Source organism: Siphateles boraxobius, unplaced genomic scaffold, assembly GCF_051911475.1.
Source record: "Siphateles boraxobius isolate OS27281-9 unplaced genomic scaffold, OSU_SipBor_1 22, whole genome shotgun sequence".
Classification (NCBI taxonomy): domain Eukaryota; kingdom Metazoa; phylum Chordata; class Actinopteri; order Cypriniformes; family Leuciscidae; genus Siphateles; species Siphateles boraxobius.
In genome coordinates, this window is record NW_027508833.1 from 26,651,513 (window position 1) to 26,678,642 (window position 27,130).

Below are 27,130 nucleotides of genomic sequence, written 5' to 3' on the forward strand. Positions count from 1 at the left end.
TGCTCAGGGCCGGCCCGAGGCATAAGCGAACTAAGCGGCTGCTTGGGGCCCCTTGGCCACCAGGGGGCCCCCCAATCGAGTCGAAAAATCTAAAAAAAAATTTTTAGATGGCTTAAACAAGTGACATAAATGAATGAATTAATATGAATGAATGAATGAATGAATGAATGAATGAATGAATAATTAAAAACAAGTAAATTCTGATTTCATGATCAATATACCTGCCTACAACGGCTGCTGGGTTTGCCAGCGTTTAAATCTTGCGCATAATCTAGGCACCTCGCGCGTGCATAGACAATTCGTGCGCAACTGTGCATAGTCACGGTAATGTTAAGCCATGTCACAAAAATGACGTATCCCTCTGGTGCCGAAAATAGAAAGACAAAAATGACAGAGGAGGGGACAAAAAGAGCAAGATAAAAGTATGTTTGCATGATTATTTACGGTGTGCTTGCGCATAATCTAGACACCTCGCGCGTGCATAGACAATTCGTGAGCAACTGTGCATAGTCTCGGTAATGTTAAGCCATGTCACAAAAAGGACGTATCCCTCTGGTGCCGAAAATAGAAAGACAAAAATGACAGAGGAGGGGACAAAAATAGCAAGATAAAAGTATGTTTGCATGATTATTTACGGTGTGTTTTGTGCAGCAATTGACCCATTCCTATCTAAGGCAAGCCCCGAGGGGAAAAATACATTGCATACACACATATACAACGAGCGCCAGTACATGATTACCGGTATTATAGTAACAGGCTTTGTTGGATTCTGTCATGTACAATCCAACAAAGTCTGTTACAATAATAATAAAAAAAAAAGAGAGATTTTGAGGACAGTTACACTGTATTGAGACAGTTGAGAAATAATAATATTTTTACAGTTTTCAACAATAATTGTCATTGTTGAACCCTTGCTCTTATTATGTTTCTGATTTCTCAGTTTTGTCATTATTTTAGCAAATAATTTATATGATGTGTTTTGAGACAGTTTCTTTTAAGAAGTTTCAGAGAGTTAGTAAAAGAGTAAAGTAAAAGTTAAAACTTTTTTATTTAAGTAGGCTATCTATTTTTTATTAAGTTTTTATTTTGTATCAATAAGACATAACCTCACTGTATTAATTTATAATGTATCATTATTGCGTGGTATTTGTGTCAATAATCGTCAAGCACAGGTGACTCCGCGTAGTGGGAGGGGGCCCCAAAATCAAATTCTGCTTAGGGCCCCCAAAAGGCTCGGGCCGGCTCTGTTCCTGCTCAAATCGGCGGACCATCACTCGGGGATTACTTTACACAAGTAAGATTTAACATTTAACATTGCCGTACTATTAGTTGTATTTTGTGAAAAAAATATTCAATGTGTCCTGTATCGTAGCTACGTGTATGACCTTTGCATCAAAAAAACCCGCTTGAAAATCAGTTCGGTATTGAGTGAGATATGATTAATTAAATGCGCTGGCAGCTCATTGCACCTGCCAAATAGATTACACTGAGCGGAGCGGGTGACCGGTTTAAGATGGCGGTTCCACGGCTCGTCCGCGCCAATAGGCAGTAGTGGTCGATAGGGCGTCTATCTATATGATGTCTATGGACGTAACCATATGACGTAACGAAGCCTCGTTTACTAAAATCATGTTACTTGGCAGTTTGATACCAAAGCGGCAATCGTCCTCTCTCTCTCTTCAATCCAACACGGAAGTGAGTGTGAGGGGTTGATTTAACTTTTATATAAAATTATAATAACTAGGGCTATAACGATATTCAAACCGAACCGAAAAACCGCGATACAGAACCCACGATACGAATCGCGATTCTCTCATGGCGAACCGAACACGACCCGCCCCCTGCAACGCCGGCCCTGGCTGTATGGGATTAGATTTCGGTCACAATTCTGCGCGCGCAAAATCACATTTTGAGCGTGCAAAGGGGCATTTCGCACGCGCGTGAACTGAGTTTTGCGGAGAAATGTTCATCTCGCAGATAAGAAAATATTTTGAGCGAACGAAAATCAATTTTGCTTTTAGAATAAGTATTTGGATGTGCGCAGACGTTCTCTTTCGCATGTGCAAAGTTTCACTTTCTTGCTCCTTTCATACCAGCCTCTAAGCGCAGACAGCTGGCTTGCTCAACACAACCCAGCTGCTAAATTCTGATTGGCTAGCTTGTCAACAAATCACAAGACTCCCTGCATCACCGACTGTGGAAGAGGAAAATACATGGTGGAAGATATTTATGTTTAATTAGTTTAATGGCTTGATTTAAGTTCAAATGTCTACCACTCGACGACCACAGTTTATTTTTAAGCAATTTTTTTTTCTTATTTTTAATCAAAATCAAATCGTACTATTACTGTACATAATGGCATGTCCAAGTGTTTGCTACCCCTCAAGTGGTAGTTCTAACTTCTTTCTGAACTGCAAGTTATGTAATTAACATTAGTGAAATATGAATGTGACCGAGCTGGGGTCTCAAATTTTACACATTTTCAGAAATGAAGATGGACAGACTTTTCCCCTTTTAATGAAATAAGTGTGTAAAAACGGTACATCACTGACATTAGAATAAAAAAGGCATCAAATAAACGTAGAAATGCAATGTAATAACGTTAAAATAATAATCAACTTGATATCCTTGGAATTATTTAAACAAAAACATTCACAGCAGGGGGTTCTGTAAAACAACTATCATACTAAAAAAAATATACTGTATTTTCTTATATACTATTTTAGAATAGATAGTGTGCACATTGGGATGCAGGCTTGTTCCCCTAACTGCAAAAAAATAAAAATTTAATTATGAGAGTAATTATATAGAAGTCTTATGAGTCACACACCCAAGATTTTCACTTACAGTTATATTTGCATATGTTTGCATTGTTACCCACATGTCTTTCTTTCTTTTTTTTGCAGTGAGAGGAATAAGCCTGCATCCCAATGTGAACACTATCCATCCTAAAATAGTATATAAGAAAATACAGTATATTTTTTTCAGTATGCTAGTTGTTTTTACAGAACTTCTCTGCTGTGAATGTTTTTGTTTACTTGAACTTAAATTGAAGTTTTCAATCCATTAAACAAATTAAACATAAACATCTAATACCATGTATTTTCCTCTTCCACAGTTGGTGATGCAGGGAGTCCTGTGATTGGTTTTCAAGCCAGCCAATCAGAATTTAGCAGCCTCATCTCTGATTGGCTGGAATTATGGCATATTGTAATGTTGTGTTGAGCAAGCGAGCAGACTGTGCTTATGGCTCGTTTCCACTGAGCGGTACGGTACGGTACAGTTCGGTACGGTACGCAATTATTTGCGTTTCCACTGTCAAAAGTTGTGAATGGTACCAAAAAGCCGAACCGTACCGTACCACTTTTTGGGTACCCTTTCGTTGGGGTACCTAGCACAGTGGTACGGTACTAAAAGGTGGAGCTAGACTCACTGCAGAACGGTGATTGGTTGACAGAGAATCGTCACTTGCGCGTGCTACAAGGGGAACGTCGACAACACAAGAGGCGCCATTTTTAAAACACCGTTGCAAAATAATGTCGCCGCGCAGCTTAACATTACCGTGGTCGACCCAGGAGGTGCAGACCTTCCTGGGTATCATCGGTGAAGAAAGGGTGCAAAGGGAACTCGATGGCATGGTGAGAAACGAAAAGGTTTTTCAGCATGTTTCTGAGAGGATGGCTGCCGAGAGCGCGTACGGCTGGTACGAAAGGAACAAGAAAGTGAAACTTTGCACATGCAAAAGAGAAAGTCTGCCCACATCCAAATACTTATTTTAAACGCAAAATTAATTTTCATTCGCTCGAAATATTTTCTTATCTGCGTGACGAACATTTCTCCTCAAAACTCAAAAAGGTCACGCGCGTGCGAAATGCCCTTTTGCGCGCTCAAAATGTGATCTTGCGCGCTCAGAATTGTGACCGAATTCTAACCCCATATGGCTGGCTCACTGGACCTCATGTCTTGTGTACACAACGAAGTCAGTTTTGTAGCCTAACCACTTAACACCATATAATAGCAAGCTCCATGTTTTGTAACTTTCGATAATAAGCAAGGTGTAATCTTTCAAATTCTGTCTATTTGATAACGAAATTCAAACAATAAATGGCTTTTTGGCGCTCTCTGCTGTGGCGTGACAGATCGCTGTATCGCTAGTACTAGCTCCTCATTTCAAGCGGCAACGCAGAGCGCGAGTAAAGTAGTAAACGCGATCATCTCTTCCTCAGTTACAGAATAAACATGATTGGACACCTGAAGGTATGTTGAAAGATACAGTATACTTACTGAAATGCATCATAACTCGTGTAATCGCTCAATCAGTGTTTCAGCATTGACGTGTTTATTTATACGTCAATAAAACAGCTTTTTCACATAGCATTATTTACCTCAGCAGGCAAGTCATTCAAATGAACTCTTGCACTAAATAAATGCGCTATATTAGCTTATATTTTACTTAACCTGTTAATGATATCTTGATTATTCAATGTATGTATAAAATATATTTCATGAAAATGACAGCAACTGTGTAAATTATTATATTTCAATAACGAATTAGAGTAAAAACACAAGTTAATGCCAAAACTGCCTTGTGTTCAGTTTACATGTTTTCATACAATGTGTTTATTATTATATCTAAAAAACAATTATTATATCTAAAAAACATTTAGGCTAAAAGTCTAGGCTCTGTTGTCAACCTTTAATGTTATAATAATGTGCGGGCTACCTTTTTTTTAATCCTTGCGAAATATTTAATTGTAATTGAATTAATTTAAAGACAAAGACACATTTTTTTCATTAAACCACTGTTTAAAAAAAAAGAGAGCAATTTTAGCTTTCTAAACCCCACCCCACCGAACTGAACCGAGACGTCGTTTGACGAGACGTCAAAACCGTGGGAAGTACCGAACCGTCAGTTTTGTGTATCCTTACGCCCCTAATAATAACTCATCCGTTTAATTTATATTAAACCTTAAAGTTCTGCATAGTTAAGGGCGTTGTTGAGTGACTGGTGGATTCCGGCCACTGAACTTTGCATCTCTGCCATGTCTGTGATTTTTTTCGGGATCATTTCATACAATTATCAAATAAAACGGCTTGCTCTGCGATTAATTGTACTACCAGACACTGGGCTCCATTTTTTCCGGTGAGTGAAATTCTAATATAATTTTATTTATTAATTTAAAATTATTAATTTATTATTTATAATTTTATTTAAAACTTTACTACATTCCAGAATCTGACAGACTGTGATTAGCTGTAAGTAGAAACCATAGACTGTATAAAACAGTATGAAACGTTGTCATATAATGTTACGCCTGCATTTCATACGTAGCGTAACATTTACTAACAAAGACTATTGGAAGTAGGCCTATTTGTTAGCCTGGGAAAACCCAGACGAACTTCCGGCAAATGTAGATTTGCTCTGCAAGTTAGTCTGGCGAAGAGCCCATTCAAGCCAAAGGGGTAATCCATCAGCCGGAAACTGAAGCCTCGCGGGTACCGCCATTGTAGCAGAACTTCACCTGCTATTAGCGTTCCATTGACTCCCATTCATTTTTGCGTCACTTTGACAGCGAATAACTTAAAAATGCAATTTTCAGCTGAGTGTATTATCCTAGCCCCTTAACCTTCCCCAGACCCTAACTCAGTTACGACTGAGAAGGGTCTGGTTTTAACCAGGCTACCTATTTGTTTTAATTGTTGACATGTCCTCAAAAATATGTGTAGGAAATAGGCCTGTAATTTACTCAAGAATAGACAGAATGAGGACTGTGATGTCATCATGTGTAAGGGATCCATTGGAGGCAAGTTGTAGTTGAACCCAAGTGCAGTTTAATTGTAAACAAATCAAACATAAAACAAAAGCATGGCGTGGTGTGGTGTGGTGTGGTGTGGTGTGGCGTGGCATGAACTCAAAATCAAGACATGAACGTAGACTTACAAACAGTGGTTACAGGTAACACACAATACTTGACAACACATGGCAAACATGATGGTTTAAATACACACAAGACTAATGACTAGACAAGGGACACCTGTGAACAATGAAACAATGAACCAATGACAACATGACACATCAGACAAGGGAACACATGGCAGGATCACATGACAGACATGGAACATGACATGAACAAACCAAAACTTGACATAGACAAGACCAAATCGTGACATCATGTCACCACCTTTTTTAAGCTAAAATACATGTATTATGACCTTTTGGACACTGTAGTAATTTAAGTTGTATTGTTTGCATGTAAAGTAGTCTGTGAAGCTCTTTAGCCTGAGCTAACTTGATCACGTTTAGCTAGGCACAGGTACCTCAGCTCCACCCACGTCCCACATCTGCCCATTTTTGGTTTTCCGGGACTAACACAAGGTGACGCACTGCCAAGATATCGACGGCCGATAATACAGTCTATTATTGATACACGCTGAAACACCAAGGTGGTAATCTATCAGCAGGAAACTGAAGCCTCCCTGGGGGCCGCCATTGTAGCAGACCATCACCTGCTGTTAGCATTCCATTGACCCCCATTCATTTTGCTGTCACTTTGACAGCGAATAACTTTACATCTGAGGCGTCCATTATTTATTTCTAAAGAAACACGAAAATGTATAAAAGGCTCCATTACTTTGTGTATCTTACGTTATGGCCCCGTAGAAGCTGTTTTTGCAAAAATAGGCTAACGATTGCGTCATAACCACGCGACTCTCTGTCACACAGTTGAGAAATTGCCGTATAGACAGGAGGAGAAGCTCGCAGGCAAACTTTTACTGTCTATGAGGCAATTGGGGGGACATGGAGAAATAAAGTCAAAGGAGAAGCCCAGAGAAAGAGAGTCCCATAAAAGCAACGGAACAAAATATTTCAACGAAGTTTTTGAGGAATTGGAAATAATTCGGTATGTGGCACAGCTACTAGAAGATTTACAACTGTCAGACAGGTTGCTCACGTCACGTCACATCTACGTTGTCAAGCTCAGTTTGAGCCTGCGCAGTACGCTCAGCCATCAGGAAGTGAGTGCTTCTAATGGCCTTCACGTTTCTCCGTTGAAATCAAGGGGGTCGCTGTGTCCATTTCTTTTACTGTCTACGCGAAACACTGATTTGAAATGAAAAGTTATTAAAGATTTCAAAGCCTCATGAAGCAGTTTTTCAAATTAGCCTATCACCTACCGGCAAACACAACAAACTGGCAATGAGGTGGAAAGCTAAAAAAATAGGATAACACTCAACTGCTTCATTATCACCGACTTTGACTGTGACTTTAGCTTCACATACCTAATTTAGCTGCGGATCGGATAAACATCTTCCAAATGCGGTAGAATGTCTGGCAGCTAAGGAAAATTGTAAGAAAAAAAACATTTTGCTTGTGTCTGTAGAATGATGCAAACTTACACAGTGCATGAAGAAGTAATGCCTGAGTATACGCTACTATTACTATAAGATACTGATGTAAGCACTAAACTCCAATGTACTATTCAGGTAGAAGCTCGTGTAATTCAGAGGCCTGTTACACAGACACTTGACACTCTTACTTTTGTTTCAGTTTTGCTTAAGATCATGTATGATTACTTTGGGAAATTACACTTACAGCTACTTTAAGTGTGCTTAGTCACTTAGTCACCAAATAATGTGTTCGCCTGCTTGCATGCAACAGTAAAAGATGGCTGCAAATGCTCTGTGAATTTCTATGTGGTGGACAAAGGAACTCCATTAATGGGCATGGATCTTTCTAAAGTTCTTAAACTGTGCATAAAAGGAGATACAATCCTGCCAGAGCCTGCCACAACTTCTGCATCTTGCTCTTCAGAACCAGTGTTACAGCTCTCTACTCAAGGGGACTCATCCAGGATGTCTTGTTTATGCATAATGTCAAAGTGTCAGATTCAGTCATGCCAGTATGACAGAAATTACGGCAACCTTCCCTACTCTGTAAGAACAGCTGTATCTGCTTAGTTGGACTGATTACTTTCTGCTGGAGTTATAGAGCGAATTGATTCGTCTCCATAGGTCTCACCAATTGTGGTGACTGTGAAAAAGACTGGTGGCATAAGAATGTGTATGGATCTCAGGGAACCGTATTAGGAGGTGATAATCCAAAGTTAACCCTTGCCTCATATGGATGAATTACTGACTGATCTAGCTGGATTTATGATCTTCTCCACAATCGATCTTTAGAGTGCCTATCATCAAGTGTTTCAGAAATTTACACATGTCCATGCTTGGCAAGGGCCGTTCCATGTCCATGATGAAGCGGTCTGGGTCATCCTGCCAGTACAGCACTTGCATTGTATTCTGACAACTGGGACCCCTATTTGCGAGGACTGCCAAGGCGATCTCTAAAGGAAGAGGTTTGGGATGAAAAGGCTAAAAGAAAGAAATTATGATGGTTGGATGGAGGTGGTTTTCCAAACAAGGATTTTTGCCTACAAATTTAAAAGAGATCATTCTCATTTAAACGAAATCTCTCTCCAGAGAGTCCTCATCTGCAGTGAGACTCACTGCTCAGCCAATACTGTTTTCTGCTGCTGGACTCACTGCAGAGTCAATGTCCTCATCGACTGTGGGACTCACTATACAGTCAATGTCCCCATCTGCTGCTGGACTTAATGCAGAGTCAATGTCCCCATCTGCTGCTGGACTCACTGCAGAGTCAAAGTCCCCATCTGCTGCTGGACTCACTGCAGTCAATGTCCTCATCGACTGTGGGACTCACTATACAGTCAATGTCCCCATCTGCTGCTGGACTTACTGCAGAGTCAATGTCCTCATCGACTGTGGGACTCACTATACAGTCAATTGTCCCCATCTGCTGCTGGACTCACTGCAGAGTCAAAGTCCCCATCTGCTGCAGGACTCACTGCAGAGTCAATGTCCTCATCGGCTGTGGGACTCACTATACAGTCAATGTCCCCATCTGCTGCTGAACTCACTGCAGAGTCAATGTCCTCATCGACTGTGGGACTCACTGTACAGTCAATGTCCCCATCTGCTGCTGGACTACATTAATAGTACATTGATAACAACTGTGGAACTGAGATTAGAGAACTTCCATCTCCAGCAGATCCTCAGCAGTGTGGAAGATTTCAGCGCTACTGATTATGTCATTTTACACACCCTTAAATTTGTCCAAACCTGTATGAATTTCTTGTGAACCAAAAGAAGATATTTTGAAGAATATGGGTAACCAAACATTAACTTCTGCATAGTATGGAAAAAAAATTGCTATGGAATTCAATGGCTACCGTCAACTGTTTGGTTACCGACATTCTTCAAAATATCCTTCTTTGTGTTCAGCAGAACAAAGAAATTCACACAGCTTGGGAACACCTTGAGGATAGCAAATGTTTTCAGTGGTTATTAGATTCTGAGTTCAGCACAATTGAAAATCATCTGATTATAACAAACAATTATGTAAATGAGATTCATTGTGCATTCAGCTTCATTGATTATAACGGAACTTTATATTGGAGATTACGACGAATTGAGATGAGTGACAGCTTTTTAGTGGTTATAAAGGGAGCGCTCTTTGTGCAAAGTCCCGCATACGAAGTCCTGCATGCAGTCGGCCTATGTGCTTGCTTTTCTGTTAAAATAAACCATGGTTTGTGAATATATACGCTTTATGCTGGGAGTGTTCATGCTGGGATGTGTAGGTTGTGCATCCACACATAACTTTAATGGAAATCTATTTAAATGTCTTTTAAAGGGGAAGCGCGTCTCCTTAGCTTTACCCTGGAGTTGCTTCACCCTCCGCCTAAAAGTGTGTATGTTCCCAGGTAATGATAAACTGTATACCTTGAATACCGTAGTATAAAGTGTTTTACATAAAATCATCTGCCAGAATAATGCAAAGATGCAGCCCCAAATGTAGCCTATAAACAGGAAGGCAAGGGGACTGGAAGAGCAGAGTGTTTAGTGGATGGGTTGTAAGGGATTACCGTAGGCCTAATTCATTTTTGATGCAGATGTTATGTATGCTAATCGCAAATTAGAGCTAATCCCAATAAACAACATATCAGACAGAATTACTGCCTGCTACCTCTGCAGTGGACCTTACTTCACTGTGACTGTGGTGTGTGAGTTACATGTTTACTGGTTGAAAATAATCTGCTTTTGTTTGTGTGGTTTTGTGTTCATATCACTTGTCTGTCATGTCTGTTCAGAGATACTTTCATGAAATATATGTTACTCATACAGGATCACTGTTGCCTAAATGTTTTCTTTTGAATATCAACCTGGATTGTATACAAATAGGCTAAGTAATAAAGAAATTAATTTGATTTCATTGTTTGTTTTAATACATATATTATGTTATATTCTATTAACACACATCCTCAGATTAAGCATAAGGTTTAACTGATTTATTTGATTTATTGCAGTTGGCCTTGAGGCATTCTTCCATTCTTTCACTACGAGACCAAAACAGCCCAGTTATTGCGTCATTATGCATCTCATTGGCTTTAGATTCTGGACAATTGTAAACAAATATTAATATAGAGATTTAATTTGTTTACCTGTTGAGGTGGGCATGCACAGATGATGCTGTCTGAGAACCTGAAAATTGCATCATGGCTGGCGCCTGTGCTTTAGTTCTGCATTAAAATGCCAACTGGTCTCACTTCAGACAACCTTGTCAACTTCATCAGGAAAACGCTGAACCAAATCAGCTTTGTTCAGATATGTGATTCCACAGGGCTTGCCAAAGGCCTGTTGTGTGCCAAATGCACATTGCATGTTTAGAGCTCGTTGCGCTACTAAGCTTCTTACAAATTAGCAGTGGACATAATATTTTCTATTCATCATTATCATAAACATCACAGCTTTGATATCTGCCAATCCGTTCAGCGTTCTCTCTCCCTCTCATACACAGGCCCACATACAGAAAGTGCAACAAACATGGCTAATTTTTACAACTAGTGCTTGGCTCTGGAGCATCTGAAAAAATCTCCTGTTTGAGGTCAAAGTTAAGCCTATTACCAGAACAGATGCTGCATTGGGATATATATATATATATATATATATATATATATATTTTTTTTTTTTAATTATTTTATTATTATTATTAGTTTTTGTAAGGGTCTTTTGGAGTACATAGAACGTGGATGTTTTTAGTCGCGCGGCTCTCTGGAATAGGCCTACTTGATTCTTTATTGTTGAATCGTGACATTCAGCTGCTGGTATTTCCCTGTACATCATGTTATTGGGGCTACTGTCAGAAAACGAAAACAATAACCTTGCCATAAGTCACACTGTGCGTACAGGTGTTTATGTAACTCTTCTATGTCCTAAAATCAGGTTATTTTGTTTTTCATTAATGGCCATTTCTAACAAGGCAGGATTATCTTCCTGTCTAACCCTGTGCATAATAGTTTAAAAAGGACCCATCATCTATAATTGTTATTTTGTTAAGGGCAGTTGGCACGAAAGATTATTTGGATCAGCAGTGATTGATAATATTTTAATAGATTTAATTCCTATGTCCTGAGCTTGTCTCAGGCTGAAGTGTTTTAATCTCTGTTTTCATGCCCCTCTCCTTTGCTAATCTGTTTTTCTATTATTCTCTTTAAAGCCCTAACAAAACAATTACTTTCCTAATGTCATATTATTGAGATTAGATACTATCAAATTGTTTATTTAGCCATTATAAATGATAGTACATTTCATATAAACTTTATACTAACATGCCAATTAAAATAATAATAATCATTATTATGATCTTTATTGTTATTATGTTTATATTAAAGACTATTAAATTAAATGTAAATTGTTGTTTTTAAGCAAATACATTTGTGTTATGTATTTGTGGTCTGAAAATATGAATTATGATGATTATGCTACTGTGTTAGAGCTAAACCATTACATTAAACAATTGGATAATGAAGTAATATTTATAACTAATGATGAACTAAATTTGATCAAATAAAACATTGTGTTTATTGGTTTCCTTTGACCTTCAGTAGGATGTGACTGTAAAGATCTAAATAAAATCATTCCTCAGAGATAGAATTAAAATGAACATGGTTTTGTTGAAGTGCTGCACTTTGTTGCGAGGTGATGTTCTTGCAATGGTGCACTAAACACACCTGCAGTGGAGTAGAGCCTTTTGAGGTTTTTTAAATAAAACAAATATCTGGACAAAGCTCATAAAAGCAGGCTGACATGAATTAAAGATGATTTGGCTATTGAATAGTCTGACAGTTTCTGGGAAACAAATTGCTTAACCTAGTTGTTGTTTGGCTTAAATGTGCCTTAATATTTTTTTCCCCAGATGGTATTTGTGTAACAGAACATCTGGGTCAGCAGCATCCATACTGGAAGCCTTCTTTATATCTTTCTCATGTCCTTGGCAGCAAGAAGACTGGCCCCAGAGATGAAATTAGTCAATTTCTTATCCTTCCCCAACTCAAGGTAATTCTCAATGACATTTTTATTTTTAGTCTACTGACTAAAGAAACAGAAAGCCAGAATCAAAAGCATAAAATGTTTAATTTTTTGTTGTGATGTGGATTTGTTTTTGCTGGTATTATATTGCTCTGATGACATTGATCGATGCAAAACATTCATCATCACAGCAGGTAAAGTGCTTTAAAAATCCTTTCTGGGAACTTTCTGTTCCCCAAACACACATGCCATATTACAACAGGGAAATATTATGACATTCACAATAGTGGTGCTGAACAAGTGGTCACCCTGAAGCGGCTGAGATTTTTTGACAGAAAAAGAAAGAAACGTTTATGAATAATGCCCACGAACGTATCATAAAACATGTAATTTAACACTTTTTACATTAATAATTATTACACATCAAAGACAAAATCATTCAGAATAAAACAGTCTCTAGTATTCAAATATTTGATGAACGACAAAAAAAAACATAACACAGGAATGCTGACAAACAAAACCATTGTCAAAAGGTGAGATATTGTAAACTGATAGTCCTTGTATGTGCACTTCAAAATTGTCCATATTCGTTTGCATATTTAACTCTCATTTTCAGAATCGCTGCTGTCTCCTGTGCGAGGTGGTGATCTTTTCAAAGTGCTTTTACTCTCTTGTTTCGAAGTGCTTGACAAGTCTATTGCCATGTCCTCTGAGTCGTCCGCTCCATTGGCTCCAGTTGACCATGTCATGTCGCTGTCTTTCCCCTTGTGTTCCTCTGAATACGAATCTGAGTGCGTCGATTCAGGTGTGCCGGGAGTTTTTTTCCCTATTTCCAAAGACTTTTTGTGCATTCCTAAAAGAATAAAATGCCGACACGATTAAAAATTGACCTTAAGTTTTTAAATATTTATAGCTCTTCATTTAATTACAATCACAAGAGGAATTTTAAGACAGACCGAGGGCCTGTTTAAGCCTAATTCACATATATTTAAGTCTAAATTCAAGTATGGACAACATCAGACAGACGTTCACAAGACACCTCAGCTATGTATTCAAGTGATCAAATACATATTTGAGTCTTTAAGTACTAAATAGGAAAACCACCTGCTGGCTCACCTAGAAGCCAGGGAGCGCATGAGCCCATCATTCCATTCTTGGCCGAGTTGATGATGGATTCTGGAAGTGGAATCGAGTGACGGACCATGGCGCCGTACAGCCCGTATTCTGCCATGACACTGCTGCGGCCCCAGCACTTCTCTCTTTTCCTCCACTTAGCACGGCGGTTTTGAAACCATACCTGGACAGAAACAAACCTGGGCATTAGCTATTTGAGAGAGAGAGAGAAATATCAAGAAAGGAAAAAAACTGTGGAAGTCATCCTACCTGTATCCTGTCCTCTGGTAGCTCTGTCTTCATGGCCAGCATTTCTCTTGCGTAAACATCTGGATAGTGCGCTTCATGGAAGGCTTTCTCCAGCTCCTCAAGCTGATGCGAGGTGAAAACTGTCCTAAAAATCAAAACAAAATGTGTGGTTGAGACACTGACACACCAGATCCTTATAGAATAAGCATTTAACATTGCATTTCTTTACATACCTGTGCCTTCGCTTCTTCCTCTTTTGAGAGTTCCCTGAGTTTTTTCCATCATTGTGATCCCCGGAAAGACAATCATCATCTGTAAAAAAAAAAAATCAGCTTTTGGTTAATAAAAAATAAATGAACATATGTTGGACAAAGGGCAGACAAAGCTGCATCAAATATATAAATTAAAAAAGTCAAAATGTACACTTTTAAGTAACATAAAAATGTGCTATGGTTTTATTTAAATAAAAAAATATTTAATATAACTGAATCATGCAGAAAAAAATTGGATATATCAACAAATAGTAATGTCGAGCAGAAATCTGTGAACGGTTTCCAGTTTTCAAAGCGTATTAACTAGGAGAGAGAAAAAAATCTGATTCCATCAGATTAGTAAACAAAATTATTCGTTAATCAAAAAGTTTCCACTGCCAGTAAAGAAACATAAATTTGCAGGGCCAGTTTCAGCACCAGCTGTTGTGAACAGCTCTTCGGCTCATTCATAACCAAATAAAGTGATTTGTACCGGAATAGGCGTCCCGTTGCTGTTCCATATTCTGCATGAAGTGGCTCTCTGTCCGTGACTGCAGGAGCGGGATGTGGCTCGGGAGAAAACACGGGGCCCCGGGAGGTTGTTGTGCCGCCAAACTACAGAGAAAACCCAAGCCGAGCGGCAAAGAACCTCCCGGGAAGGCAAATCCTCCGACCGCCGCGCTCTGCCCCTCTCCATTGACCACTGAGCCCGGAGCGGACTGATGCGGCTGAAGATCCGACTCCAGACCGAGCAGGTCTGTGATTGCGAAACCTTTGGACCGAAATCCAGATCCATTGAGGCGTGATTTGTCGATTCCGAATGAGGGATATAGTTTAACCTTAGGTTTTTCGTCTATAGCCTCTTCTCTTCCTGTCATGGTGGCAGTTTGTTTAGTTCACTTTCTCTCTGAAGAGAAGAGGTCAGGCTGGTGGGACGGTTAAGCGCTCTGGCGGGACCATTTATCCTTCTGTCCAATCCAGCAGATCATCGCACTGTCCAATCAGATCTAACCTCATATATGTCTTCCAAGAGGAGGCGTTTCCCTTTTTCAATCACAAAGGATTAATTGCCACCAATTTTCCCTTTAATCCGATAAGGATTTTCCTCCGCTGAATTGGTCCTAAGTAGTTTTTCCCTCTACATGGAAGATTTCACTCATGTGCGCAGCCTCTCGTTATTGAAAATGTCTATATATGGGGAATTTCAGTTGGAATCAGAAGGTAAAATTATTAGAAATGAGAAACCGGAACAAGATCAATATTCAACATTTTAGTGGCTATAACTGTGTATGACTATCAAGCGATAGTTTCGTGATATTTTGATGTTTAGGCTTAGCCTATTTATCGTTCGATAGCAGTATAATCTAATTTCAAATCATTTATGGCTAAATTACTTTGGAGACAGAAAAAAAAATTCACTAATAAAGGAAAAAATTACGAAAAACGCAGTTTCTCCTCTAGTTTTATATTTTTACATAAATTAAGAAAAACTTAAATCTCATTGCCAAGCTTGCAAAATTAAAAATTTCTATAGACTTTTTTAAACATAATTTTTGCTTTTTGAAGAAATTATTTCGATGCCTTAATGCACACTGCACCCATTAAAAACGAGCCAGACATTATTAGGCTAGCGTTCAATAACAACAATGGCAAAATTATTTGGTGAATAATAGCATAATAATAATAATAAACTATTATTATTATTATTAGCCTATTATTATTATTAGCTATTATTTTGATATTTACAGTGATAACGTAGCCTACATTAGTTTTATAAATTATGTTATAATATGTCTAAGATTTATCATTATTTAATTAAACTATTAGGCCTATGTATCAGTGAATCGATATTAATGAAACTATTTTAATTAGGGTATATTTATAAAAGACTAGAAAACAACAGTTAAAATTAGTCCTAATGTGCATTTATATTTTACACAAAACGTTCTGGCAGTGGCCATTATTGCTTTTTTTATATTCACAACATGATTAACACGTGTCCTCACCCAGATACTTTCAGGCAAACCTGTCTCCAGTCGCAGAATAATTCCATCTTTAATTTCTTGTTTGGACAGATATTGGAATAAATAAAATAAAAACGTAATTATCTTGACACGATCACAGAATCTGCTTTATTTCATTCACTGAATTAAAGCGTCATCAATGAGGGAACACGAAGCTCCCAATCACCCAATGAGTAAAATATGTTGGGAAATGAGGTCAGAGTTACGGTAATATCGCTGTCAGAGGCCATCTCAGCCAGGTGTTTCACAAAAAGCAGGCAAAAAACGGTCAACATCTCAGCCAGAAGCAATTAGAGAAATCGTCTTACACAAGATAATTAAATGAAGTCCATTAAATTCGTTTACAACATTAATCTGTCATATAAAGAGCTCGACTCTGTGAAATCTGCTTTTAGGGCCCGTTTCCACCAGGACGACCTCCAGCATTTTAACTGGCATTTCAGAGAGCTGCTGCAGTAATCCTCATAACTGTAGCCTAACACGACGTTAACTAAAACTGAATGCGATCATACCAGAGAAAAAGGAGGGAGATCATTAGTGATCATGCTTGAGAAGAATAATCTCTGCCTATTACTTTGCACTTATTATTATTATTATTAGCTTACTATTATTATGTTTTAATAGCTAGTGCAACAGCAACAATACCAACGAATCATAATTTATTAGCCTATTATAATCATTATTATTAATATATGCCTACTGTGTTGTAGGTCTTTAACTAAAACTAGTGCGATCATACCATAGAAAAAGTAGGGAGATCATTAGTGATCATGCCTGGGAAGAATAATCTCTGGTTATTGCATTGCACTTATTATTATTATTATTATTATTATTATTATTAGCCTATGTTTCAACGAATAATAATTTATTAGCCTATTATTAATATATAGTAGGTACTGCCGTATAGGCCTAACTTTATAAGAACTATAAAGGGGGAGGGGGGATCTTTATAAATTATTTTAATAACGTGTTTATTTATTTATTTGTAAAAATTATGTCACATATTATGAAACAACGAAAATTATCATAACGAAAATTCAAGGATGATTTTGCAAATATTATTTTAGGCCTATTTATTTAAATTGCATGTTTAATTTTGCCTATTGATTATACATTATGATTCCTTAATAGCCTAATCGACTGTATTTGCTGACCAACATGCAGCTTGCAATTTAACATTGCATAAACAGCCTTGTAAATTGTCAAGCAAAAGTCAATTTACAATTTTTGTTAAATAATTCTAAAAAAAAAAAACATTTAAGTTCAGAGTAGGCTATAGACTAAACACAAAAATTGACCGTTGATTTCTTATCCTTCTATTGTTTTTAAGCAGACTAGACCAAACACAACTCAACGGAAACGGACCCATAAAACATCTTTCTATATAATTCATGGCGCTAAGTAACTGAATCGAACAACACGCTTAAACTGCGCTCGCTATAAAGCGAGGAAATAAATTATGTTATTTTAAGGGCCAGATTACAAGGCTGGGTTTCATGGTGTCATCAGATAGGATAATCCAGGATTAAACTAATCAGTAAATGTTTCTCCGCTCATTATTTTCCAGAGAAGATTTCCAACCGATTCTCCACCGCCAAGATTATTAATCTCTTAAAGAGCGTAACATAAAAAAATCGCTCTTTGCTCTAATTTCATCAGGCCGTGGCGCGCGGCACATGGAGGTTGTTTGACTAATAGACATGCCACGTGCCCTAATTCTGAGCAGGATCCCGCCACTGGGAATCACAGCAGCCCCGCACGCGCTCAAAACATCACATGCCCCGCCCACCTCTGAGAAACTGTCCACTGGCTGCCAGCAGAATGCCTATTAAGCAATAGGATTTCATGCAGATTTTACATTTTAAATGGGCAAAATGTAGATTTTATTAGTCAAAACGCTAGGAGAACAAATGTTTTATATACCGATGCAATAATAAGGATCACACTACCTCCAATGTTTCTTTAATGGCTTTGGGGGAACAAGATCCCTCAAAAACTTAATCATGGATTCCCCTTGTCACTGATGCTTTTTGTCACTTTACAACATTGGGCAGATGTTCAAATCTAAATCTAAATCCGGGTAGCTGTGTGCTTAAGGGTCAGAGGTCTTATGCGTTTGTTGTGCAAACATCTGGGCCCTTAGATCTCCAGATGTTTCACCCAATCTATTAAGATCCCAGCTGATTTGTAATCATCACAACACCGCCATTTAAACTGAGTCTGACCAATAGTCAGAGTGCATATCACTACGACCTCCCATCGCTCTGGCACTCACTGCTTTTCAACAACACTGGATGATCCCTCCAAACAACTTGTTTAATGTTCCACAAATACGGTGCAAGGATAATTTCGTAGTCTAAGAAGTTCAGTCAGAAGAAAGCGGCAGTCTGTTGCACATAAGCTTCATCCTGAAACGGCAAACAACCTGTAACCCTGCATCCTATTTGTTCCAAATCAGGACAAAATAAAGCGTATATTAATTGTAAGCAAAATGAAATGCCCTCATCCCAACCCTATATAATCTTTTATATAATAATAATAATAATGATGAAAAACCGATGCAGATGTCCATTCGGCTGCTTTCAAACATGCAAAGGGAGACCAGCCAGATAATCATTTTGCTGTATTAGAGGAGAACAGGCTTAACAGCATTTGTGCACAAAATTTCGAACTTACCGAGGGCAACGATTTGCGTTTTGACGGGGTAATATTTTGTAAGCTGCTGATCATTTTTTTTGGAACGTATGCCACATTAATGCCGTGAATTGTAATCACACCAGTGAAGTATTCATCCTCGAGTGGTAAATAATTTATGTTGAGATTAGGTTTTTGCATTCTTAGCTCTGCTGGCAGCTTATCTGTCAACGCACAAATCTATGAGATTTAGTAATTCATTTTCTCTGTTTTCGAAATTGGTTTGCCTTTTGTTGCCTTACTATCCTTACATTTACTCTAATGAATGCTCGTCGGCGCCTGCCGTTTATTTCCATTGGATCTTTCCAGTCATAAAAGTCCAGTCATAAAAGTCCAATAATATGAGCTTTCCAAACAATTAATTTTTGTTTTACACAAGATTTATGACAGTAAACATCTTTGTAGAGGTTTAATTAAAGCACTAGTTCATTCAAAAGTCATAATTTACTCACCTTCATGTTGTTACAAACCTGTAAGACTTTCTTTTTCCTGCAGAACCCAAAAGAAGATCATCAAACACTATTGACTTACATTGTATGGACCAATTTTATTTTCCAAAATATATATTTTTTTACTTTCACAGAAGAAAAAAAAGCTGTCATACAGGTTTAGAACAACATGAAGGTGAGTAAATGATGACTGAATTTTCATTTTTAGGTGGACTCTTTTTAAATTTGTATGACATGTTATGCTTATGCATGTATGCATTAGACCTAGATGTGGGGTAATGAATACTTGATGACTTGTTGATCACAATTAAATGTGTTTCCCGCTATAGACAAACCCCTTTAGAATCTGTTACCAACCACTGAGAGCAACCAAAAACAAATGCACACCCACTAACACCCTCAAAAAGAGGCATTGTGCGAGGACGTGTGCTACAGAGGCGTTGGGACGCGGTTTTCTCCCTCTCTGGGGAGTAAGTACAAAAGGACAGAAGAGCCCACCTGGGACTAAGAAAGCCGGGTTAATTAAAAACCTTCCGCACTCACACACTCATAATCACACGCAGACACAGAAGGATATCAGAGGTCATCTGATCAGTTACACACAAGCAAAGAGAAATTGGCCAGTCAGTTAGAGCTGTGAATCACTTATGTTGTAAATCTGCCCCTTGGGAAGACACTCCAAATTAGGCTGAAATGCTGCTTTAAAATGGGTTTTTGTGGAGAATATTACAATGCGGGTTAGTAATGTAACTACTTTTAGAGCAAGCTGCAGACTTTAGGGTTTCAGTAAATTGTTTTATAGACTATTAAGTGTCTTTTTAGTTTGTGTTCCACTGAAAAAAGAAATGCGTACAGGTTTGGAACAACACAAGGGTGAGTAAATGGGGCAGTCATGGCCAAATGTTTAGAGAGTTGGACTGGCATTCCAAAGGTTACTGGTTAAATTCTCAGTACCAGCAAGAAATTGACTGATGTGCCCTTGAGCAACACACCTAACCCCCAATCGCTCCCTGGGAGCCACAGCAAAAATAGCTCACCACTGCTCCGGGTGAGTAAGTGTGCCCACGGTTTACAGTGTGTGTGTTCACTACTCACTACTCCTAATGTGTGCGCACTAACTTGGATGAGTTAAATGTAGAGGACAATTTGGGTTACCATACTTGGCCTTCATATTTCACTTTTTCAATTTCCTTTTAAAGGGACAGTCCACCCATAAATGAAAATTCTGTCATCATTTAATCACCCTCATGTTATTCCAAATCTGGGGTGCATTTCCTGTACAATGCTATAACTTGTTGTTTAACCATCATGCATCGTTGTAGAAATTAGCTAGTCACAACTGTTTCCCGAAACCTGCCACTTGAACCCCGTTAGTTCAACAATATAGGGCTGTCGGTAATTGTGTCACATTCAGTGGGGGAGTAATAATTTCTGCTAATTAATAGATTTGATATTATTATAGATAATGTACATAAACAACAGAAAGCTGTTTATTTTTAACCACTTAACATGCAGTATTTGGTGTACACTTTACTCCCATATACATGCGGTTCATTCTGTCAGAAGTTTTCTCTACAGTATAATTTTTCTGACATGCTGCTGTAACGAACATGCCACCTGAGGACTACTGAGGTTTTGTTCCCCGTCCTTTTTTTTAAAATTTTATGTTTGATTCTTCACGAGTTCCCTCTTACGTCATACTCTTGGGTTCCTTATACACATTCACATTCTTCAAAAACAGTAACCAACTTTCTTCAAAATATTATGTTCTACAGAAGAGAGAAAATCATACTGGTTTGGAATGACATGAGGGTGAGCAAATTATGACAGATTTTTCATTTTTGTATGAACTATACCTTTAGGTGTACACATAGCAAGATAATTTATAGTTACATTTATTAAAATATCCTTCAACAGAATCAATATAAGCTTTTATTGTTTAAAGAAAAGGCAATATGGCAGATGGGAAAGGAACTATTTCATAATTTGGATCTTGCATGTTTGCGTGGCACACTGTAAACGATAGCAGTAATTGCTATAATTCTGTATCCAGACAGTGATTATGTCCTGGGTCATATTCAACAATGCCCTATAAACACCAGACCCAACTGAGTTTGTTTTTAATTGTTTAGCTGGTCCATTGTTTATGCTAGATAAGGGGACAACAATAGTCTGGCCACGCGTCACCCCCCACCAATCACACCCCATTCATCGCCTCTGGCCCACTAATTATTCAAAAATGCACATTTATGCAAATAGCCCTCCTTGTAGATTAACCTAATTCAGTGATGTAAACAACGGGTAGTCGTGGGATTAAAGTTTTGTAAATTAGTCAAGGCCACTAATGATCTGTGATGTCTGTAAGTCTGGGGTTTTGGTCTCCTTAGAGTAATGGTAATCTCACATCCGAAGTGAGGCCACGCCACGCAGCGCGCAAGACACGTTATAAATCTGTCAAAAACATAAACAATGTAACTGCACTCGCCGTTATGCGTAACAATTCAGGATTTAAGATTACTTGTGGATGCACAGGGTCAGAGGCATTTTATAAACATTGTTAAACCTCTATTAGCCTTCCTTTGTTATTATGTGCGTTTATATGCAAATAAGCCACGTGCCATCCGTACACAGCTAGATTCTAGCAAGAGGCTACTTTTGAAATTTAAAAGGATAGTCCACCTAAAAAGAAAATTGTAATTTTCTCAATCTCATGTATTTCCAAACCTGTATGACCTGTATCCTTTCTTATATATATATATATATATATATATATATATATATATAAACACATATACATACACATTATCATAAGTCAAATATATACTTTTTTGCAGCATATTAAAACATAAGTCATACTCACAGGTTAATCAAGGAGTAGTTCTGATTGAGTCTTTAATCCTCTGGTCCATTGCTTGAGCACTTTCGCTAAAGCTGCCCATCACAGCTTGGGTCATCCTGAGTCACACATGATTAGCAAAGCTTTGTGACCCTGATATTATTAATACACACGTTCAATAATGGGAAGGTTTTCTTTCTCCAAAGAGTCATATAAACTAAATAAGGGATAAAATCGTGATTTTGACATTATGTTTTAAAGCAAATACTGGGGAAGCAACTTACTTCAGCTTGTCAATTAAGCTTATCATAATTGAAAATTGTTCAATTACAGTTAAACTGCCCAATGGAAGATTTTGTTAGCTACAAACTACTAACAAAAACGACCAAAGAACACCAAGACTGCACTACCGTATAGATGCTTTTGAAAGCTCTTATGCTCACCAATGATGCATGTATTTAATCACAATATATAGTATAAAAAATAGAAAAACTATTTATTTTTTCTGTTTTAATTAAATAAAATTTAATTTATTCCTTTGACGGGAAAGCATCATTACTCCAGTCTTCAGTGTCACATGATCCTTCAGATATCAGTCTAATATGATTTGCTGCTTAACAAACAATTCTTCTTTCAATGTGAAAACAGTGAAACATTTTGTTCAGGATTCTTTGATCAATAGAAAGGTTTTTTTTTTTTAAATTGAAAGCATTTATTTGAAATATAAAATTAGGTTTTAATAATTATAACTGTCACTTTTGATCAATTTAATGCTGACTCAAAACTTTTGAACTATGTAGTCTACTAGGGATAAAGCTATCACATGCAATAAACAATACTATTTGTAGGAAAAAGTAGCTTGTTATTGAATAACGATAAATGTAGTTTATTTGTTACATCATCTAGTTACACTCAAACACTGGTTAAGTTACTAGACACTTGATTTCACTATTTCAGACAGAAAAATAAAAAAAAGGGGGGGGGGGGGGGTCAGAAGGTCAGACAGAAGGGAAAAGATAAAGGTAACAATAGGAAGTATGATGCCATAACCACCAGTTGAGCACTGGTTTGTGTAACGCATAAGCCAGTCCACTAATGACCTTTGTGTGTCCTGTTCAGTTAGCCTTGCTAACAAAGACACTATTCACACATCATCACAGGCCTGTCTGACTCACTTAACCTATTAGACAGTTATCACTCTCTTTTTCTTTCTCCCACTCCTTCCCTCTCCCCCTCACTCCTATCTTGCTCTCTCTTTCTTTTTTTCTTTTTTCTCTCCCCACTTCCTTAAAGTGTGCTAATTAGAAGGAATCAGGTCAATTATAAGATGGGGACTCATTATGAGGCCGTGATCAGGGACACATTGTGCTGTCCAGACAACCAACCGTCACTGTGCCGCACCATGGTGAAAAATAGATGGTTTCACTTTATTTTGATGGTCCCTTTAACACATTCTGTTGACTAATGTTTCACCTTCATGTCTACTAACACTTTAGAGTGTTAGTAGAGTTTTAGTAGACTGGTAGGGTTAGAATGTGGTTGCAAAGTTATTTTTAGTCAGTTGAATGTCTGTTTGGGGGATCATCACAATAAAGATTGAGTAGATATTAAGCACAGTCTACTAATACTCTATGATAGTTAGGTGAGATGTAGTTGCAAAGTTACTTATAGTCAACAGAATGTTCAAAAAGGACCATCAAAATAAAATTACCAAGGAGCCAACACTCTTTACCTAAATGAGGCATAAAAGAGCTTCTGTGTCAACTATCTGGTCTAATATCATATCAACTCATCAATATTCCTTAATTATCCTTACACCAGGTGATACATTTTTCATTCATACACTACCATTCATATACTCTGAATTATTTTTAACACTTTACAATAAGGTTCATTAGTTAACTACCTTAGTTAACATGAACTAAGAATGAACAATACTTCTACAGCATTTATTAATCTTAGTTAATATTTATTTCAACATTTACTAATACATTATTAAAAACCAAAGGTTGTATTTGTTAACATTAGTTAATGCACTGTGAACTAACATGAACAAACAATGAACAGCTGGATTTTTGTTAGCTAACATTAACAAAGATTAATAAATACTGTAACAAATGTTTTGTTCATTGTTAGTTCATGTTAGTTATAAACAAATGCTAACTAATGAACCTTATTGTAAAGTGTTACCAAAAAAAATTCAAATAAACGCTGTTCTTTTGAACTTTGTATTCATCAAAGAATCCTGAAAAAAGGTTTCATGGTTTCCATAAAAATATTAAGCAGCACAACGGTTCTCAACATAGATAATAAGTTTTGCTTTTAATGTATTTTTTGATTAGATTAAATTACATTATGGCCTATTAATGCAAATTTACCTGCACTGCATAAACATTTCACCAGTATATCTTCCCTGGAAATCAAACCAATGACCTCAGTGGAGCCAGCTGCATTTTCCAAATAAAAATACTTCTTTGCTCTTCTCAAGTCACAGTATGAGGTTGAGGCACAAACTTGACTTTTGGTATCGTTTTAAATTTTGCAGTGCAAGGCCACATGAAAAAGATGTACACTTTTCACAATATTAGAAACTTGGAAAAGCTGAACTTAATTCGGCCCAACGCACCACTGTCCTTAATGGGAGGAGAGGAGGGGTTTAGCTTTAACTGGCAAGGACTTTTCTGAAAGTGATAGGGAGAAATCATAAGAGTATTATAAAAGAACAATGAAAACAAAATCTGCCTTTGATTTGAATAATAGTTGTGATATTAAATCAGACGAAGGGATTATTAAAAGGGAAGCGACTATTGTCCTTTTTTACGTCCATCTTAAAAATAATCACATGTTATGAGGCATATGGTTCATATCTGGGTGGAGGGGAAAGGAAAGAGCAATCTAGAACATGGATTACCAACTTATATCTGTAAATATCTTTCCTCGCAATGATTTGATTGTAGTTCAACAAACTGTCAATATTGCATTCTTATTCAGTACAGTGGTTAAGAAATATATTTATACACATATGATAGATAATTTATTTTTTATATAACAATATAAAATCACCTATCTGAGAGCAGAGGTAGAGAAACATTGCATGATATAAGAAAACTTAAGGAATTAAACAAATTCACATTAACTCCATTAATTAGGGGAACATGGCGCTTGATGAAGTGCCCTAAGCCCTCTGGCGTTTGGTGCTGAGTGGCAGATGTCATGTGCTAACATTCAAAAACTAACCTTGAGGAGCGGGACAGCCTTGCAAGTTCCTATCCCTTGTCAGAACGTTTCCCAATCTGGCTCCAATCTGTCACAGAGATACAGAAGCTCCATGAGTGCACATGCTTCCCTTTCCCCAAGGCCATCCCATCCACCTCATTCTTACACTGTAAGCGCTTAGTAATAGCTATATAAGATATAAATGCATCTTTTCTCTAAGAATGACAAAATAACTAAATGATTTTGGACTCTGGATTGAGGTTCTACAGCCTCAAAATTCACTTAAGCTGCTTTTCCAGAACAAATATGGAAGGGCCTTACAGCGATGATATTTTTCAAATAAATATTATCTGAATAGTAAATATGGCTCCTGTCAAACTTCAATATTTTCCTACCGTTTTACTTAAATCATGCAGGAAAAATCTGAAGGAGAGTTGGAAGCAAATGCTTGCATTTAAAGCAACCCGAACCCGTATGTATTAGGGCATGTACGATAGATTCAGCTCATTTACTCAGCTAAGTGCCATTACCCATAATCCACCATAAGCACTGGAGAGCGCCTGTCGCCGTGGCCCTCTGAGTCCCTCTCACCCTGCTTTACCACCATCCACTCACCCGCTGCAGCCACCCCACCCTCTGTGGTGGCAGGATTAGGCCAAATGAGGCTAAGAACAGATTGAAAAAAAAAGGAGGAAAAGGAAAATAAGAAGAAAATCGGTTTTAAAAAATGCAAACATTGATTCACAATGGATGACGAATAAATCTTCCCCCTCCACTCATTTAAAAGTTCAGCATACGGTAAATGAACACACGTTTAGGTGAAACTGAACACTGCTTATTCTAAAGACTTAAAAACTACATTTTTGTGTTGTCAAGGTTAGATGAAATGTCTGTAAAAAAAGGATGATTAACTAAACTGAGAGAAAACATGACAAGGACAAGCAGGAAAAGCTGCTCTATACCCTGCTACGTATAATCAGATTAAAGCTGATCTAAAAGATTTGAACATTTTTTTATATATGTACTGTTTATATACATAGCATAATAATTTAATATTCGATTATAGTCTATTAAAAATATGTATCACGATTAATTCCAATTTTTAGAGTTAATCACAGATTTTACATTTGTGGTGAAAATATCCTTTTGTTTATAATTGTATTCGTCTTGTAAAGACTTTAAAGTATTTTATTAGCTATTATTTACATAAAAACTTAGAGATAAGATATAAAAACGGTCCTTCATCCTTAACTCAATCACTGACTCGAAATCGCTGTTGTTATCGTGTGTTTAAAGCTCCAGTAGGTAGCTTTTGTAAACAAATATTTGTTAAAACTGTCATTATGTCCTGAAAGTAGAATATGAGACAGATAATCTGTGAAAAAAATCAAGCTCCTCTGGCTCCTCCCTGTGGTCCTACTGCCATTTGCAGAAATACACCGCTCCCGGTCAGAAACAACCAATCAGAGCCAGGAGGAATGTCTTAGCAGTGTCAATCACGCTCGTGTACGCGCTGATCACCCCTCTCTTGCACAGTACGAGCACGTACCGTCGTTCGTGACTCTCCTGTTCTAACTCGTTCATCCAAATGAACGAATCTTTTTTCGAGTCATTTCGTTCATTCAACGAACGAAATGACTCGAAAAAAAAGATTTGTTCATTTTGAACGAGTCTTTTTTGGAGTCATTTCGTTCATTCAACGAACGAAATGACTCGAAAAAAGATTCGTTCATTTGGATGAACAAGTTCGAACAGGATCACGAACGTGCATCACAGAACAGAGCAAGGCGAGCATTTGTGCTTATAAAACTTAAAGTTTTTTTATTTATTTTTGAAATGACCGATCGTTTCGCTAGATAAGACCCTTATTCATCGTCTGGTATCGTTTAAAGCCCTTTGAAGCTGCGCTGA

At 37.5% G+C, this 27,130-nt stretch overlaps 1 protein-coding gene across 2 annotated transcripts; it reads right to left on the bottom strand.

The window, feature by feature from the left end:
* Positions 1-12,467: 12,467 nt before the first annotated feature.
* vsx1 (visual system homeobox 1 homolog, chx10-like) lies at positions 12,468-15,116 on the bottom strand. Of its 2 annotated transcripts, none has more exons than XM_077239323.1 (5): positions 14,494-15,116; positions 13,983-14,061; positions 13,771-13,894; positions 13,492-13,684; positions 12,468-13,240 (listed from the first exon to the last, which is right to left on the bottom strand). In XM_077239323.1, exons 1-5 carry the CDS (start codon positions 14,876-14,878, stop codon positions 12,987-12,989), a joined length of 1,035 nt encoding a protein of 344 aa, XP_077095438.1. In that variant the 5' UTR covers positions 14,879-15,116; the 3' UTR covers positions 12,468-12,986. The 2 variants fall into 2 exon arrangements, with proteins under 2 accessions (XP_077095438.1, XP_077095439.1); XM_077239324.1 differs by having other exon boundaries at positions 13,504-13,684; positions 14,494-15,112.
* Positions 15,117-27,130: the final 12,014 nt, after the last annotated feature.